The 16,118-nt window shown below is 49.8% G+C and overlaps 1 protein-coding gene and 1 long non-coding RNA gene across 3 annotated transcripts; one reads left to right on the top strand and one right to left on the bottom strand.

Moving 5' to 3' along the window:
- Positions 1 to 1,383: 1,383 nt before the first annotated feature.
- Positions 1,384 to 13,685, bottom strand: LOC108927357 (endonuclease/exonuclease/phosphatase family domain-containing protein 1-like). 2 transcript variants are annotated; one of them, XM_029245900.1, is made up of 7 exons: positions 12,343 to 13,685; positions 7,084 to 7,135; positions 4,712 to 4,822; positions 3,360 to 3,494; positions 3,052 to 3,187; positions 1,975 to 2,223; positions 1,384 to 1,857 (listed from the first exon to the last, which is right to left on the bottom strand). In XM_029245900.1, exons 1-7 carry the CDS (start codon positions 13,230 to 13,232, stop codon positions 1,661 to 1,663), a joined length of 1,770 nt encoding a protein of 589 aa, XP_029101733.1. In that variant the 5' UTR covers positions 13,233 to 13,685; the 3' UTR covers positions 1,384 to 1,660. The 2 variants fall into 2 exon arrangements, with proteins under 2 accessions (XP_029101733.1, XP_029101734.1); XM_029245901.1 differs by having other exon boundaries at positions 1,975 to 2,169.
- Positions 13,686 to 13,813: 128 nt separating this feature from the next.
- LOC108927452 (uncharacterized) lies at positions 13,814 to 15,795 on the top strand. The gene is made up of 3 exons (XR_001965592.1): positions 13,814 to 13,883; positions 14,334 to 14,374; positions 15,554 to 15,795. It is a non-coding gene; the product is annotated as an uncharacterized LOC108927452 (long non-coding RNA).
- The last annotated feature ends 323 nt before the right edge of the window (positions 15,796 to 16,118 follow it).

The raw sequence follows: 16,118 nt of genomic DNA, 5'->3' as shown, positions 1-16,118 counted from the left end.
CAGAGCACACAGAGGAAACCCACGCAGAGAACATGCAAACTGCACACAGACTGAGTGCGGATCAAACCCATGGTATCTGGCACCACGCAGGTGCCGTGAGATGGCAGCGCCATTTTCAACACATTGTACAGATTCCGAAAAATGCAGGATGTCGGACCACGTCCACGGGCAGAATCCTGAATCTCAACACAAAAATATGCTGGTATTGGCAGGATCACACTTTTGGAAAACTGACCATTGCAGCTTCCAGGTAGGTTTGAGAAGTTCTGGGAAAAAACAGACTAATTACTTACAGATGTAGCATCGTGAGCCTGCTGGAAGAGTCAGCATTCTGACCTGAGCAAGTTATTGGCTGGAGGGGTTACCTCCCCCATTAAAAAAAAAAAAAAAAACAATACCGCAGTACATCTGTAAACACAGTGAACTGGAGCCCAACCTGAACACACGGCCCCAGTCTTGGGTAGAACCCGGCCACTCTACCACTCTACTCCGAGGTACTAAGAAGCAGCGAATACCATAACGGTGCCACTTTTCTGTAAGATCCCCAATTTGTTTCAAGTTCGCAGTAATCCTTTAGGTAGCATAGTGGTTAGAACTGCTGTTTCTGGACTCAGGTCACAGGTTCAAATCCCCCCTCCTGCTGCAGCACCCGAGCAGAGTGTTCACCTTTAACCGCTCCAGTAAAAAAAAAAAAAAAAAAAGGAAAAAAAAAACTACTCAACTGTATAAATTTCATAAATCTTTGGAGAATCAAATCAGCTAAATGAATAAAAATATATAAGATTCATAGGTAAGGAGCGCAGTGGTGCAGTGGGCTTGGCTGGGTCCTGCTCTCTGGTGGGTCTGGGGTTCGAGTCCTGCTTGTGTCTTGTGGTGGACTGGTGTCCCGTCCTGGGTGTGTCCCTTCCCCCTCCAGCCCTGTGTTGCCGGGTTAGGCTCCAGTTCACCTCGGGACAAGCAGCTTCAGCCAGCGTGTGTGTGCGCGCATGTGTAACTATAGGTATAAATATAGTAGGCAGAAGTATATCCTAATGTCACAGGTATTGTGCCATTGGAGGGTGCTTTAAAAAAATAAAAAAAACATCCCAATGAGCAGCTGGGTTGGAGGGGTGAGGAAACATCGGTGAAGACCGGTTCCTTCTGCGGCGACGGTGGAACTGTCTCCCCTCACTGGCGGATGTCCTCTTGGCTGCAAACGGCCACTTTTCTACTACTCACCGTATTTCACTGCGGGGGACGAGAGTCGACCCAGAGAAATAACGTTCCTGTGCTGCACCCTACTCTACTGTACCACGCTGCCTCACTCATTATTTCACAGACCTTGGCTCTCAGACACTTCACAACATGTTTCCATTTGAAAACAGCATTCCAAAGGGGGAGGAGGGGAAAAAAAAAAAAAACCCTGTTTCCTTAATATCACTTTATTTTACACAACTTTCAAAGTTTTGGCACATTAATATAAATCATATAAGCCTGTTAGTTATTATAATAAAAGCATCTGTACTGTACATGGAAGACGGAAATAAAAAGGCAATCCTGGTGCTGTTCACATTAGTCGGTAAAAGTTCTCTCTGCCCAAGAAGAGCCTGGATATAAAAGAGGATCCCCTGTAATGTCATTTGCTGTCAGCGAGGGAGGCTTTCCGGGGCGCGCGTGGACGTCAGCGCTCGCGTTTGAACATGCCTTCGTCCCGCTCCACCGCCGGCACCCCGCACCCATTCTGCGTCGCGTCCTTCTGGAGCACATGGGTGTAGAAGTCGGCGAGGACGGGGCAGTGGTCCGACGCCACTCCGCCCCACGACCAGTTATCTGGGATCCAGGGGCTCGTCAATCCCTCCCTCAGCACCTGATAGTGGCCTGGAGAAGCCGGAAAGGAGAGGAGAAGCATTTGCTGCGGGTCCTTGGCGGAAACCAAAGAGTTAAATTGTGGCAAACGGGCGCAGAGAAGGCAGTTTAAAACAAACACACACACACCTGTGTAGACCTTCTTGAGCGAGCGGCTGAGCCACATGTTGTCCATGCAATGGGAGCCCTGAGGGGCCTTGGTGCTGATGTTGGTGAAGACGGACGATGGTATCAGTGGGCTGAACTTCTCCTTCTTCAGGAGGTCCAGCTGTTTGCTGTCTGGGGGAAGTCCAAAGTCCCCCAGCACCAGGAGCTCCTTCTCCCCTGTAGAAGAACACACTCTTACCACCACCGGGTCGTGGGGTCTTCGTTTGACCACTAACATCCCATGGTGACATTTAAAAACACCAACGTTATTTCTGACAGTGAGGACAAGAGATTACACTGAAAATTTAGCATCATGGAAAGCATTTTACACTTGCTCTCTAGTTATGAACATTTGAGTTATGAATTTAAGATTGAAGATACAAAAATTGTTACGTGCAGTTCCATGTTTTAAGTTTCTGTATGGCGTGAAAGCCACTTGCACTTCAGCACCCAGCCGCTGGCTCACGGTAAAACACATTCAGACAAAACAGAATCATAACAGGAGTGTGAGACCACCTTAATTAAGCTCTCCTTCACAGTGTTTACAGCTGGTGTCTGCTGTTCGTGAGTGTAGCTCATCTGCAAGATTATGTGATGAATCGGTCAGCAATGGGGATTAAAAAGAAAGTTGTGGACTTGTGTTTATTTTCTGAAATTCTAAATGCGTTTTCTTTTAGTGTACTTGAAAGTAATACAAAGGATAGGCACCGGACCCCCACAACTACCCACAAACCAGGGGTCACTGAGAAAGGAAAAGGATTGATGGATAAAAGTGTTACAGAGTACATTTTCACTTATGGCAGCTTTGTCTGAGGTATTTAAAAAACCTAACCCATAAATGACACCTGTGTTATGTTGACTGGGACTTGGTAGTAAAAGTGATTTTTGAGTTGAACAAATCGAGTTACAAACATTTCCAGTCTCAGCTGTGCTAGTAAGGTGATGAGGGTTTCAGCTTTTGTGGAATATTTTGTTTTACTTTTTCTTAATTGTAACCACTATATGTTCAATGGCCCCACAGAAAAATGACCCAAGCCCCCAAGGGATTTCAGGCCTCACCTTTCAATATTTCCTGCATACTGTCAGTAAATCGCAGAGTCTTGTGATTTTCTAAGTGCATCTTCCCGTTTGTTTCTCCACCTGAGATCGGAACTTTCAACCGAACATTCACAACGGTCAGCTTGGACAACCCGACCTGTTCACAGATTGACAGGAATCAAATGTGAATCTTACCGTACATCTAGTACCTTCCATAATCCTAGAGCTACATATCAGAGAACAAGACAAACTATTGCTCAAAACCAATGCATCATCATCTTCACAAGGATTCCAGAGAAGGGTAAGCTCCCAGACGGTGTCAAGCTTACACTGAAATGAGCGAGGTATGGCCGGGGATAGGCGTGACCCCCGTTGCCATTGACAAATACATTCTCCATGAGGGTTGCGTCCTTCAGCTCAATCCCAGAGCTGCTGTCCCATAGGAAGCCGCAAAACTCTGAGGTCTGGGAAAACACAATCAGAAATACAGCCCTTTAGATCCTTGGGCAAGGTACAAGCCCGTATAGCCATAACAAGACAGAACTGCAAGCGGTGGCAAAATTATGAGTGCTTTATATGGCAGCAGTGGTGAGCCAACACAATAGTGACCTCAGCTGACGGAGAAAAAAAGCAGAAACTGGGGAGAGGAAGAGGAACCTAATCACTGAAGAGCTGCTCACTTCCCAAAATCTGTCCTTTTGTCTGAGATTTTCAACAACAGCTGGCGGCTCTATTGAAGTTCTAAAGGAAAAGGTGGTGCGAACAGTACGATGGAACCCTGGGCTCCACGAGACGGAGCCTCTCCGTCGGTCCCGTTTCAGTCGCGAGACCCGTCAGGCTGCACACACTCGGGATCTAATGAGCTCCGTCCGGGTGGCTGCAGATGGCCGGAAATGGACAGGCCACAGACATTAACTTGATCCTGGGTGTGCTGAGCAGCCTCAGCAGGATGTACTGTCATAAACCTGCTTGTTTCACACCCGTGGACACGGACCCAGATACACACCCAAATTAGAGATGGTGTCACCAGCACCCTGGTACAACAGGTTCTCCTAGGCTATAGAATTGGACCTGGGTTCAAATTCAGCTCTGTGCAGTGTGTGTGTGTTACCTTTCTCTGCAGTATAGACGTGTGAGTGACTGTACGGGGTTTGGTGCAGCGTACCCAACACTGGAAGTCGCACTGGGAAAAACTGAACTGACATCTAAACACTAGATAAGTGTTTGAAAAGTGTCTCCTGAATGATCCAATTTCACAGAAAGTAATCAAACAAGACAGGGACATCGGCGTCATCTTAATGCCCACACGCGGCCGCTCCAGGGACAGCAAGAAGCGCGACTGTTACTAGGATGCGTGGGAACATTTGGACCGATACCTCCTGGCGCTGCCCTGCCCGCAAACAGGGCCTCGTGTTCTAACAAACCATATAGTTCTTCAATGTGCTGAAACCTGCAGTGCGGCTTCTTCGCAGGCATTCTACTCTAATGCCAGATGGCCTACCCATAATTCCACTGTGCTCCCAGCTTGACATACATTCCAAAGGCAGTGCCGCGCTACGGGCAGTAACCGCGCCGCACAAGACGCCGGAAGGTTATTGGAGGCGATACTCGTTTTTTGCCGTGAAAGCTCTAGTGAATCTGCTCGGCAAGGTGGGGGACGGGGATTCCTCGGGGCCCTTACCTTGTGGCAGTGCCTCGCAGGCTTTTCGGAGACCGCACACCTCCACGCCCCTCGAGGGCCTTTCCACGCCCGGACACTGGGCAGGGTGCCCTGGTTGAGCTCTGCGCAGAACTGCAGGCGCAAGCAGAATGATGAACAAATGCCAAAGAATTGGGGTAAACCAATGTTTTCCTTGTTTGCTGGGTGGGGTGGGGTGGGCTGGGCTGCTTATTTTCCGTTAACAGTTTAACATTATTCGCCTGATTCATCAAGGCAGCTACATGTCCTTACACATCAGTCACATGGAGCTCTTCTGTTTAACCAGTGTGCCAATCCATGAAAGGTAGGTGTGTGTGTGTGTCCACCAAAAGCTGAGAGAAGAGGATCCAGCAGGTATCACTCAGCTGACCATATAACACTTAGGAACAACTATGTTGAACACACGCTCAGTTTCTCAAACCCGTTCCACGCAGAGACATCCTCAGAAGTGAACAGAAATCACTGGCGGAGAAGAAATCGCATCAGTGCGGTCCAGTCTATTTTACCCTATTTCATTTACGCCGAGAGGAAGAAAAGCCTCCAGCATGAGCCGAGATGGGGCGTCGCCATGGCACAGCGAGTAGCGCTGCTTTGTCACAGCGTCTGGGTGGTGTGGTGTAAGAGGAAGTGGGTTCGATCCCCACTCGGCCTGTGTGGAGTTTGCAAGTTCTCCCCGTGTCTGTGTGGGATTCCTACCACAGTCCGAAGACATGCTGTTCAGGTTCCCCCATAGTGTGCGAGTGACAGAGTGTGGGTTCCACTGATGGATGGATGGATGGATGTGACCCATTAGTGTATCTAGCAGTGTAAGTCACCATGGTGAATAAGGTGTGTGGACTGATAACACTGCATAGAGTTCACTGGAAGTCACTTTGGAGAAAAGAGTCTGCTAAATAAATGAATGTAAATGTAATGTGGCCAGAGCACATGGGCCCTTACTGTAAAAATTTGTTAGAAGTTTAGATTTGAAAAAGTTTGGTTCAGAAAAACAGAAATATCAATATTCAGTAGCCATAAGTGGGGGTGGGGAAGTGAAGCAGAGTAAAGGAGAAAGTATCCTGTGTGTAGGAAGCAAACACACACACGGACGCCCTAATAAACCACAGGGCCAGCAAATTGGGTAGAGTTACAAGAGATGCTTTACGCTCAGAGGACCCGGGTTCGAATTCTACCTCTAGATGTAGTACCCTCGATCAAGGTACTTACCCTAAATTGCTCCCGTAAACTTTACCCAGCTGCGTAAATGGGGAAATAAGTGTAAGCAGGACACTAAATCCCACTGGGAGAAAAATCACGACGCACATTAAGAAATGTACAGGGAAAGACACGTGAAAAGAGAGACAGTGACCCAACACCATGTGCTCTGTCTCCGACGCCCAGTAAAGTGTCCCCAACCTGAAACTCAATCACCGACTGTAAAAGTGACCAATCGTGAGCGGAGCTCGTCGACTATTCGCCCTTTTCGCAGACAGGAATTTCGACAGGTCACGTTCCTCTGGTTATGTGACCGAGAGCCTACCGAAAGCGTTCAGATAATGAAGCATTACCAAACGCGGCAGATAAAGCACAGCGCGGCGTCCATGTAGCCGCTCGCTACAACGGGAGCTTCGTGGTCAACGAAGGGGTATCAGACAAGGGGCTCGAACCAAAGGTGCGTCTAAAACGAAAGGCGAATGATCCTCGGCGGATTTCCGCTTCGACGCAACCCATGTCCGTACCTTCGACACGCGTCAAAGCTGCAAATGTGGGTTACGTTTCCAGATTCGCCCCGTGTGACACCAGTGACACCGACGCATGGGTTCGGGGGACAAAGGTCAAGCAACGGTCCGTATCGCAACTCAAGGACACAGAAAATTAGATCTGGTCGTCAGGGAGAGCCAAAATAATCCGCCGACCCACAGGAAATAGCCAGGGACCGATGAGGACAACCCCAAGGACAAAAAAAAAAAAAAAAAAAAAAGATTAAAAATCTGTCACGCATCAAAATTCCTCAGAACAGGCATCAAGTAGCATCGCAGTGAAAGATGTGGACATGTGGTCAAAAGGTCACGGGTTCGATTTGACAGAGAGCCTTGGTGTATGAATAATGGCCAAGGTGTAAATTGATGAGCTCGCAAAGATACCAACCCAGCATCTAAAGACATGTCCCCCCCAGTGATGTAAGCATGGAAGTGGAGGAGTTACCCTGGTTCTCGCTGTATACTATAGTCATCGCGGAGACATCATTCCAGCAGGATGGTGTTTACGTAGAAGTAATTTACTGTTGTGCCCTTGGCTCACTGAGGTATGACTGACATGGGGGGGGGGGGGGGGTGTATAGAAGAAGAGGGGAAAAAAAAAAAAAAAAAAGTTACCTTTTCCAGCGCCTCTCTGTCTGCCAGGTCCTGAACGGCTAGAAGCTTGATGCTGTCAGAAAGGGAGGGACAGACACGGAGACGAGCAGCGAAGTTAGTGATAAACGCTTCCGCACGGACACTCGAACCGTGACACAGGCAGTGTTTTGCCATAACCGAGAGATAGAAAACACACACGTGCTCATGTGGGGATGGTGTGATGCAAATGTATGTAGCTGTCAGGGGATCAGAGAAGCGAGTTTAGAAGAGATGGGTTCTGAGAGCCTTCTTGAATGCCGAAAGGGTTTCAGCAGCTCTGAAGGGCAGAGGGAGCTCTTTCACAGCCCAAGACCAGGACATACAAACTTTTGATTTTGGATCCTGACTGGGACCACCCCATGGACAGAGGTGGGGGAGTGCAGTGCTCTTGCTGGCGTGCAGGGAGTGAACATGTGCAGCTGTCTCTAAATAACACTGCATAACTGATGACAAGATTATTATTAACTGTACTTGGATCAACAGCCATTTTCACAGTTTTATCACAACAGATTCCTGCAACGGAAATGCTGCATCTCGTAAGTTTCCGCACCCTTGGGTAACGATTACATAATGTCCTTCTGTGAGTGCAATTGCTTCGTCATGCATAAACAAAACGGCGCATCAAGCAGCTGTATGTCAAGGCTTTGTACTGGATGCACCACTTCCATCCACCTCTGAAGGGCATTTAATTAATACCCTCAAATTACTAGGACTGATTGTGAGCAGCATGGCCTCAACTGCTATCCCATAATCCCATTCCAAATATCAAAGCATGCATCCACCTATCCCATCCATCCATCATCAGTAACCATTTGTCCAGTGGAGGGTCCTGGTGGTCCAGAGTCTATTCCCCAAGCACAGCATATGAGGCAGGACATACCCTGGACAGGATGATAGCCCATCGCAGGGAGCTCTCTCTCTCTCTCTCTCACACACACACACACACACACACACACACACACTTCAGAATCACCAGCTCATTTGAAAGACAGGTCTTTAGACTGCAGGAAGAAACCAGAGCACTCTGGGGGAACCCAAACAAACACGGGGGATAACATGCACACTGCATCGCATAAAGCATGCGGGGGAACAGCGTGTACGACTCATGTCAGGGGTACTTCTCTTGCAGCGAGCAATCGTAGCCCACGGTATTCCCTCGGTCCACCCTGACATCTGAGAACTGGCCCAGTAACCGATATTTATAGCACTGACGCGGGGAGGCCGTGGAGCGCCTGCGACTTATGTAATAGGATGTAACAAGTGGAGGGGCTGAACGTGAAACTGAAAACGGTGACACGCGCGGCACATCGGCCCTGCGCACCGACCGCACCCCCTCCCCCGTTGGACTGGAACACGGGGCAACGTGATGCCGTTGAGATCCGCTCCCAAGGTTACAGATGTTCCAGCACCCAGCACCCCCCAGCCCTTCCTGCCCTTTCATTAAGAAGAGATCAGACAGATTTGATCTCCGATTATGCGAGGTTTTACACTTTGTATCACTTAACACCTTGACAATGTAACCTAATGCGATTCTATCCTTTTACTGTTACAATTCACAAAAGGCTCATATTTACTGTAAATGTCTAACCCTCTACGAAGCTGTGCAAATGTACCGCATGTAAGTCACGTCTACTGCAAAGTGCTTTGAGAAGCTGCTTTTAAAGGCGCCGTGTGAAATAAAGACGATCGTTTTCCTTTTTCACGGATTAATATCTTTCATACTGATATTTCAGCAAATCATGCCTTTCTTTAGACCCTCCCTGCCACTTTCATTCGCGCACCTTTCCAGGGTTCCGATTTTACGTCGCATGTCAATTTCGGGAAGGTCTAACAGCCAACGAATCGGCTTCGGTGGCACCGAACAACCGGCGCGGTGTGAAAAAGCACCACGTCAAACAGACTGAGCGCGCATAATCGATGCCGCGGCTGAACCGCTTTAAGATTTACGCAGAATGAAGAGCTCCCGTCTCTAGATGAAGCGCACACATCCTTCCTATCAGGAAGCCGGGTTTAACCATCTCTTGCGGTCGCCACTTGACCCTTAATCCGATACGACTCTCGTCTCGGCCCTGTCGCCGCGTGACAACATCACTGCAGCGCAGCGGATCCATTCGGGCTGCGGACCAGGAGCGCCGGGAATCAGCAGAAGCGTGTGAAACGGTGTCTAGGGGTGACTGACCGCCAGGGCCTCCGGGACGCGGTGGCTCTGCGATGTCGGCCGAGGGAGGGACGCATCCCGGGGAAGTGGAGAGGCTTGAAGAACATGTGCCTGGTAAACAACGAGGCCTTTCTGAGGAAAGAGCTGGTGGTGGTGGTAGTGTCATGTAATCAAAGTTCACTAAAGGTTAGTCGGCAAACGCAGGAAACATCGGTACCATCCACATACAAACACACACATACATATAGATACAAACACACAGTTTACACACACACACACACACACACACACACACACACACACACACACACACACACACACACACGATCTATAGCCAATTCTTACAGTACATCCCATTCCTACACAAGATCCAGAACAGCATCTGCTCGTTAGATAAACTACTGGCAACTAGGACACAGTATTCTACGAGGACATGGACGTTTGTGTGAAATGCATCTTTCAGAGACATGAGGTTCGAGGTTTCGTGCGTTAAGGCAGCAGACACCGAGCTGTTGCGCTCATCCGTACCGCACATCAAGCAGATTTACTACAGTATTCATGGCTTCATTTGATGGAGGCTGGGAGTACACGCCTCAGCCAGAAAGCGCAATTCATCACCTCATCAATGAAAGAGAGCGATGTGGTTCTCTCACAAACATACTGTAGTGAGACACGCAATAGCAGTACAAACGCACTATATGAAACAGACACTTTTTTCACTAGTAACCTCACTGGGTGACTTTAGAAAAATATATCAATCCAACTCCACAGGATAAAATTAGTTGAAGTCACTGGTGTTATTAAAGGATATAAATTACCTATCGGACCCCTTTGTCTTAGGCATCTTACAGCATTCAGCTTGCATACTAAGCTACTTACAATGATTTTCTCATCCATCTACAAACGCTGCAGATGCACAGCTGTGTCTAAGAATACAAAAGGGCTACATTTTCACAAATAAAATCACACACAGAGTCTGAAACCGCTTGTCCCACACACCCAGGACGGGACGCCAGTCCGTCGCAAGGCACCCCAAGCGGGACTTGAGCCCCAGACCCACCGAAGAGCAGGACCTGGTCAAACCTGCTGCTCCACCATCAAATAAAATCAATATAATGGTATATTATGGTAAGAATAGCACGCTGTTGTAATGGGAAAATCACGTGAGTGGCTTGTTGCTGCACTGTGCTAAATGACCGTGGAATAGGGTTCAGCTGCGTAAAGGTTAATAATAATGAAGTGGCGCAGGAGGCCACACAAACCAAGAGCACTCTGTCGTCGCAGGCCGTCACTGGAGACGCGTTATATAAACGAGCGCTGCGCCGTCGTTCTCGTAAAACTCATCCCAGCTCTACCGCTCACGGAGCCCTGCTGGCAAAGGTCATCGGCAACGGTCCCACCAGGGACGGCCCTCCTCGTGCCCGCCCGCAAGCCGGGTGAGGTCAATCTGCTGACCGCTCACCCACTATTCTCCGGATGCCACAGTCTGATAAATAGGAGCGGAGGCTGGCGGCGCTGCGGAGGAAAACAACCCTCGGAGCAGCAGGGAAATACCGCGCATCTCGCCATGACCTTTTCCCTGCTTCCATTTACTGGTCAGCACACGAGACCCTCCGCTCGCATGACCTGTAGTAAACCCGTCTCACTGACCTCTAGTTACTTTTGCAGGGATGGGAAGATCAGAGTTGACAGGGACCACCCAGCAGCATGTGAACAACCATGTGACCACTGAAACCACCAATCACACCAGACACTTCCTGGATGTCATCTCTAATGGGGACGACGACAGAGTGCTCTTGGTTTGTGCAGTCTCCTGTGCCACTTCATTATTATTAACCTTTATGCAGCTGAACCCTATTCCACAGTCACTTAGCACAGCGCAGCAACAAGCCACTCACATGATTCTCCCATTACAACAGCATGCTATTCTTACCATATCAGTTCAGGGTAAGGCGAAGGCCAGATCGGGGGTCCTAGAGTAGGAGTTGGGATTCAAACAGGGAACCTTCCGGTTACAGAGCCGTTTTTCAGACAGGGAAGGAGTGCTACAAAATTTTGACTGTGAAATGTTGATGCTGCACTTTGTACTTCATACACTGTCGCTAAATTGCTCTGCGGTTACCTTTCAGTTAAGTGATTTTGGCTTCACCTCAAGTCTTCCCGTCAGCTGTGATCACGTACCCGAGTCGCGAGATGAGCTTTTGTTTACGCTGCTCCAAAAAAACCCAACCTTACCCTTCCACACACGTGACGGGATGTAAAATCCAGTGCTGACGCTGAGCTGACTGCAGTGATTTACGGTGGCAGCGTTCCTGACGTAGACAGTAACAGACAGACGGACAGGCCACACCGAGACAGGGTTACAGCAGGTCATTCCAGCACGAGGCAGCGCTGCTCTGACTCATATCTGTCCGTTTCCACTAAAGCGGAGGTCCCGCGTCAGCAAACTTGACTTCCCCCGAAAAGCACGAGACGCGTTCCTACGGGAGCCAAACAATAATGATAAATATCCGCCGTAGGCAGGCAGCGCACCCGTTAGCGCTGCCTCCTCTTCGCCTGAAGATTCTGAGTTCGAATCCCACTCCTTTCGCAGTCATCTTGAGCGAGGCGCTTACCCTGCATTGAGACGGTAAGAATACCCTGCAGCGTAAATGGGTGAATCGTTGAAAGGTTTGTTACGTGACACTGTAAGCCACCTCAGACAGGGTGACCAGGACCTTGCCGGCTAATTAGAGGTTGTTATTAATAAGAAGAATTTTGACAGTGTTAATAGCAGCACCAGGCAGCCTAGTACTTAGGTCTGCAGCGGTTCACCTGGCTGCTGAAGGACCCAGGTTCGAATTCCTATTCCTGTTGCAGTACCCTTGAGCCCTTAAGGTACTGACCCTGAAGTGATGCAGTAAATATTGCTGTATACATTACTGCTGTAAATGGGTCAATAGCACTGTAAGTCCCTTTGGGGGAAAGCGTCCTCGGGACCAATCAATCAATCAACCGATCGATCGATCGATCGATCAAGGAATGCCATGGCACGTAAATGTAACAATGCCGAAGAGGCTCGGATCACACACACACACACCCACCCGTTCTCCAGGACGCTCATGCACACCACCTCTCTGACCCCCGGGTTCTTCGCCTTCTCGCTCGAGCAGCGCTGCAGGCTCCACGTGGCCACGCGCAGCACCGCTCTGCCCTCGCGCAGCCCGCGGAAGGGCTGCACGCGCGCCGGACGGCTCCACGTCAGCTCCGTGGGTCCCCCGGCTGGGAGGTCCACCACCACCAGCACCTCCTCGTCGCTTCGCAGGCTCACAGACGTGGGGCTGGCCCGGGACCGGCGGCTCGTGCACGTGAGCGCGTCGGCGGGGGTGGAGGAGAAGGTGGAGGTGGAGAGGCCGGAGGGGTCGGAGGGGGTGTCCTCGGGGCGCTCCACGAACACCTGCAAGCGGATCTTCTCCAGCAACGAGGAGTTGACGCGCTTGACGCGCACGAGGTCCTCCACGCTGCGGAAGGGCCCGTGCTCGCGGCGGTACTGCACGATGTTCTCGGCCATCTTCTCGGTGACGCCGCGGATGCTGAGCAGCTGCGCCGCCGTGGCCGTGTTGACGTTCACTCCGTCGCCCCGGGCGGCCGCGGGAGCAGCGCGCCGGCACGAGCCGCCGCCGCTCCTCCTGCTGCTGCAGCTCACGCAGATCTCCATCCTGACGAGCGCGAGCTTGGCGGCGCCCACCCCGCTCACCAGCGCCAGGTCCTCCACCTTGCGGAAGCCGCCGATGCGCTCGCGGTACTGCACGATGCTGCGCGCCACGGCGCGGTTCACCCCCGGCAGGGTCATGAGCTCCTCCTCGGTGGCCGAGTTGATGTTCACCCTCTGCTGCTTCACCGTGACGTGGCCGAAGCTGCAGGCCGCGCTCAACTTTCGCGTCGCCGCCGCATCTCTGGGAATGCGCCGGTGGCAGCCCAGGTTGCCCCCCATGGTGACCTGCTCCTGCAGCCGCGGGCGGGACCGGGAGCCTCTCTCTCCAGCGCGCTTCGCAACTTGACTCGCCTCGCCTCGCCTCGTCTCGCCTCGTCAAACGCCGATCCCACGAGCTACATGACTGACAGTGACTCGTGACACGGGACGGGGCTCCGCGCGAGATCTCAGCGATACCAGTAGTACTAGTAGTAGTGCAGCAATGAGGCGAATGAGCGGGTTCATAACGCTCCTCTGGGCTTAAAGTTAAACGCAGTCCCTCCCGCCTGGTCTAGCGGTGCGCGAACGCCAGAGCGCGTCTCCTCAACTCGCGACGCGTCTGCAGCTTCACGTCCAGCGCTTGTCGGTATTTGCAGTCGTCACACCGTCCGCGGTGCCGAGTCGTTTCACTCTGCGCTCGAGCCGCGCGCCGTTCCGCGGAGATGTGATGTGATGTGTACTCAGTAGCGCACATGCAGCTTTTCGCACTGACGTCATGAATGTCAGGAACGAATCGGTGGGCGGGGATGCTGGAGTGGGCGGGGTTGTGATGCTGGGCGGAGCTTCGCGATCCGCTGGCAGGCAGCAAAGCACCTGATCACGTTACTGCGTCAGGAGTGCGGTGACGAATGGGCGGTATCCTGAATTATCCAAAAAAGAAACTGGAGCAACGTAAGGAATGGCCAAGTACTGGCGATCCGTGCGTAATAAACAGTTGGCAACATTAAGAAAGTGACAACTGGGCAGCACGGTGGTACAGCGAGTAGCGCTGCTGTCTCGCAGCCCTTGGCTGGTGCGAGAGGATGTGGCTTCGATGCCCGCTCAGTCTGTGTGGAGTTTGCATGTTCTCCCCGGGTCTGCGTGGCTTTCCTCCGGGTGCTCCGGTTTCCTCCCAGTCCAAAGATATGCTGTTCAGGTTCCCCCCATAGTGACTGAGTGAGTGTGTTCCATGGATGAGTGACCCAGTGTAAGTTACCTTGGTGAATAAAGTGTGTGGGCTGATAACACTATATAGAGTTCGTTGGAAGTTGCTTTGTTGAAAAGTGTCTGTTAAAAGAATAAATGTACCCTTTAGGTAATTTTATGTGCATTTCTTCTGATTTTAGCTGTTAATCTTTGCAGGTAATTTCCTGGGATGAAGAAAATATTGCCATCAAAAAGTGGTAAGCATGTCACTCACTACTAGTTCACTGAACTTTGTACATTGCTAAATGTCCTTCAACTACTTTTCATAACACACACACACACACACACTATGGGGAACCCGAACAGCATGTCTTTGGACTGTGGGAGGAAACCAGAGCATCCGGAGGAAACCCACGCAGACATGGGGAGAACATGCAAACTCCTGACAGACTGAGCGGGGATCAAACCCACATCCTCTCGCACCACCCAGGCGCTGTGAGACAGCAGTACTGCTTGCTGTGACACCCCAGATGTTTTCTCAACATCTGAATTCTTCCTCTGCGGAATAGTGATTCGAAAGCCTTGGATTACAGTTTTTTTTTATTCAGCAGCTATAGATGCCCTCAAATATTCTCCTGTATGTTTTAAACAATATAACAATTAACACTAGTGCATTGATGCCTAAAAACATACTTTTATTCTATTACTTTGGTTTAAAAAATCTCATATATGCATATTGTCAACACAAGCAGGGTAACCAACTCTGTAGCATACAAACTTTTAAAAGAAATTCAGGCTATGCTGTATATTTAGCCCAGTAATCTTTGGTACATTTAACTGAATAACCCTGCTTATCCAATACCCACTGTTTGCACTGCACTGGGGTACAGTTTGTCTTGAATGCCCCGATTGAAAGGCTTGTGATATTTAATAATGCTCTAGTTGTATTTCCTGTCAGTTTAAAACTAACACTGCTCACTCTAATACTGTATTCGTTATTTATTCACACATCCCACAGCCGATGGAAGCGGCGCAATGTGTATTGATGGGGAATATAATTATATTCATTGTTAGACAACAAATGTTTTACAGCTAGTGAGTGCACTACGAGTGTCAACGAGGAGGCGGTGCCACATGAAAAAATTGTGTATCTGACCGAAACGTCTGACTGTGGTCAGATTTCTTCAGTTTGAGAAAACAGCAGCATGTAGCACTGCAGCTCTCGTCCCTCCAATGGAATAAGCGCTTTTATTTGATTCATTACAAATGAAATCATGCTAGCTGAAATACCAGTCTACATAATCCATCTTCTCAGTGCAGTCGAGGTGGGTTTGTAATGATATTACCATTACACAGCAGGTGTGTATCTGTGGCTCCGCATCACATTTGATCACATGTAGGCTGCTGACTAACCTTCATAGCATTTATTTTGCCAGCGGTCGATAATCAGCCTGCATGACATGAAATGGTCAAAGTGACGGATGGCCCTGGTCTTGAATGCTAATTGGAAGAAAGGCTGGATGTGGAGACGAGTGAGGTGAGTCTGACCAGTCAGCAGACAGACTGGCTAAACATCACCATGGATTTCCCAGTGGAGCGCAGTGATGTCATATCAGCTCAGCTCAGTTCATGTGTACTCTCTCCTGGCGACTTCTGTCCGTGTCCAAAGTTCTTCTCACATCGGTCAATTTGCAGGGGGGCAAGGGGTGGGTGAGAAGCACACTGTAATATCACTGAAAACTCACTATGGTAAACCAAGGCTAGCACAGTGGTGTGGGGTCTTGCCTTGAAATCTAAAGGGTATCAATTAAAATATCTCTACTACTGCAATACCCCTAAGTGCATTTACATTTATTTAGCAGACGCTTTTCTCCAAAGTGACTTCCAATGAACTCTATGTAGCGTTATCAGCCCACACACCTTATTCACCATGGTGACTTACACTGCTAGATACATTACTTACACTGGGTCACTCATCCATACATCAGGTAAGGTATTTAC

This window comes from Scleropages formosus, chromosome 18 (assembly GCF_900964775.1).
Source record: "Scleropages formosus chromosome 18, fSclFor1.1, whole genome shotgun sequence".
Taxonomy (NCBI): domain Eukaryota; kingdom Metazoa; phylum Chordata; class Actinopteri; order Osteoglossiformes; family Osteoglossidae; genus Scleropages; species Scleropages formosus.
The sequence above is the reverse complement of the archived record's forward strand: the minus strand, read 5'-3'. Positions and strand labels throughout refer to the sequence as shown.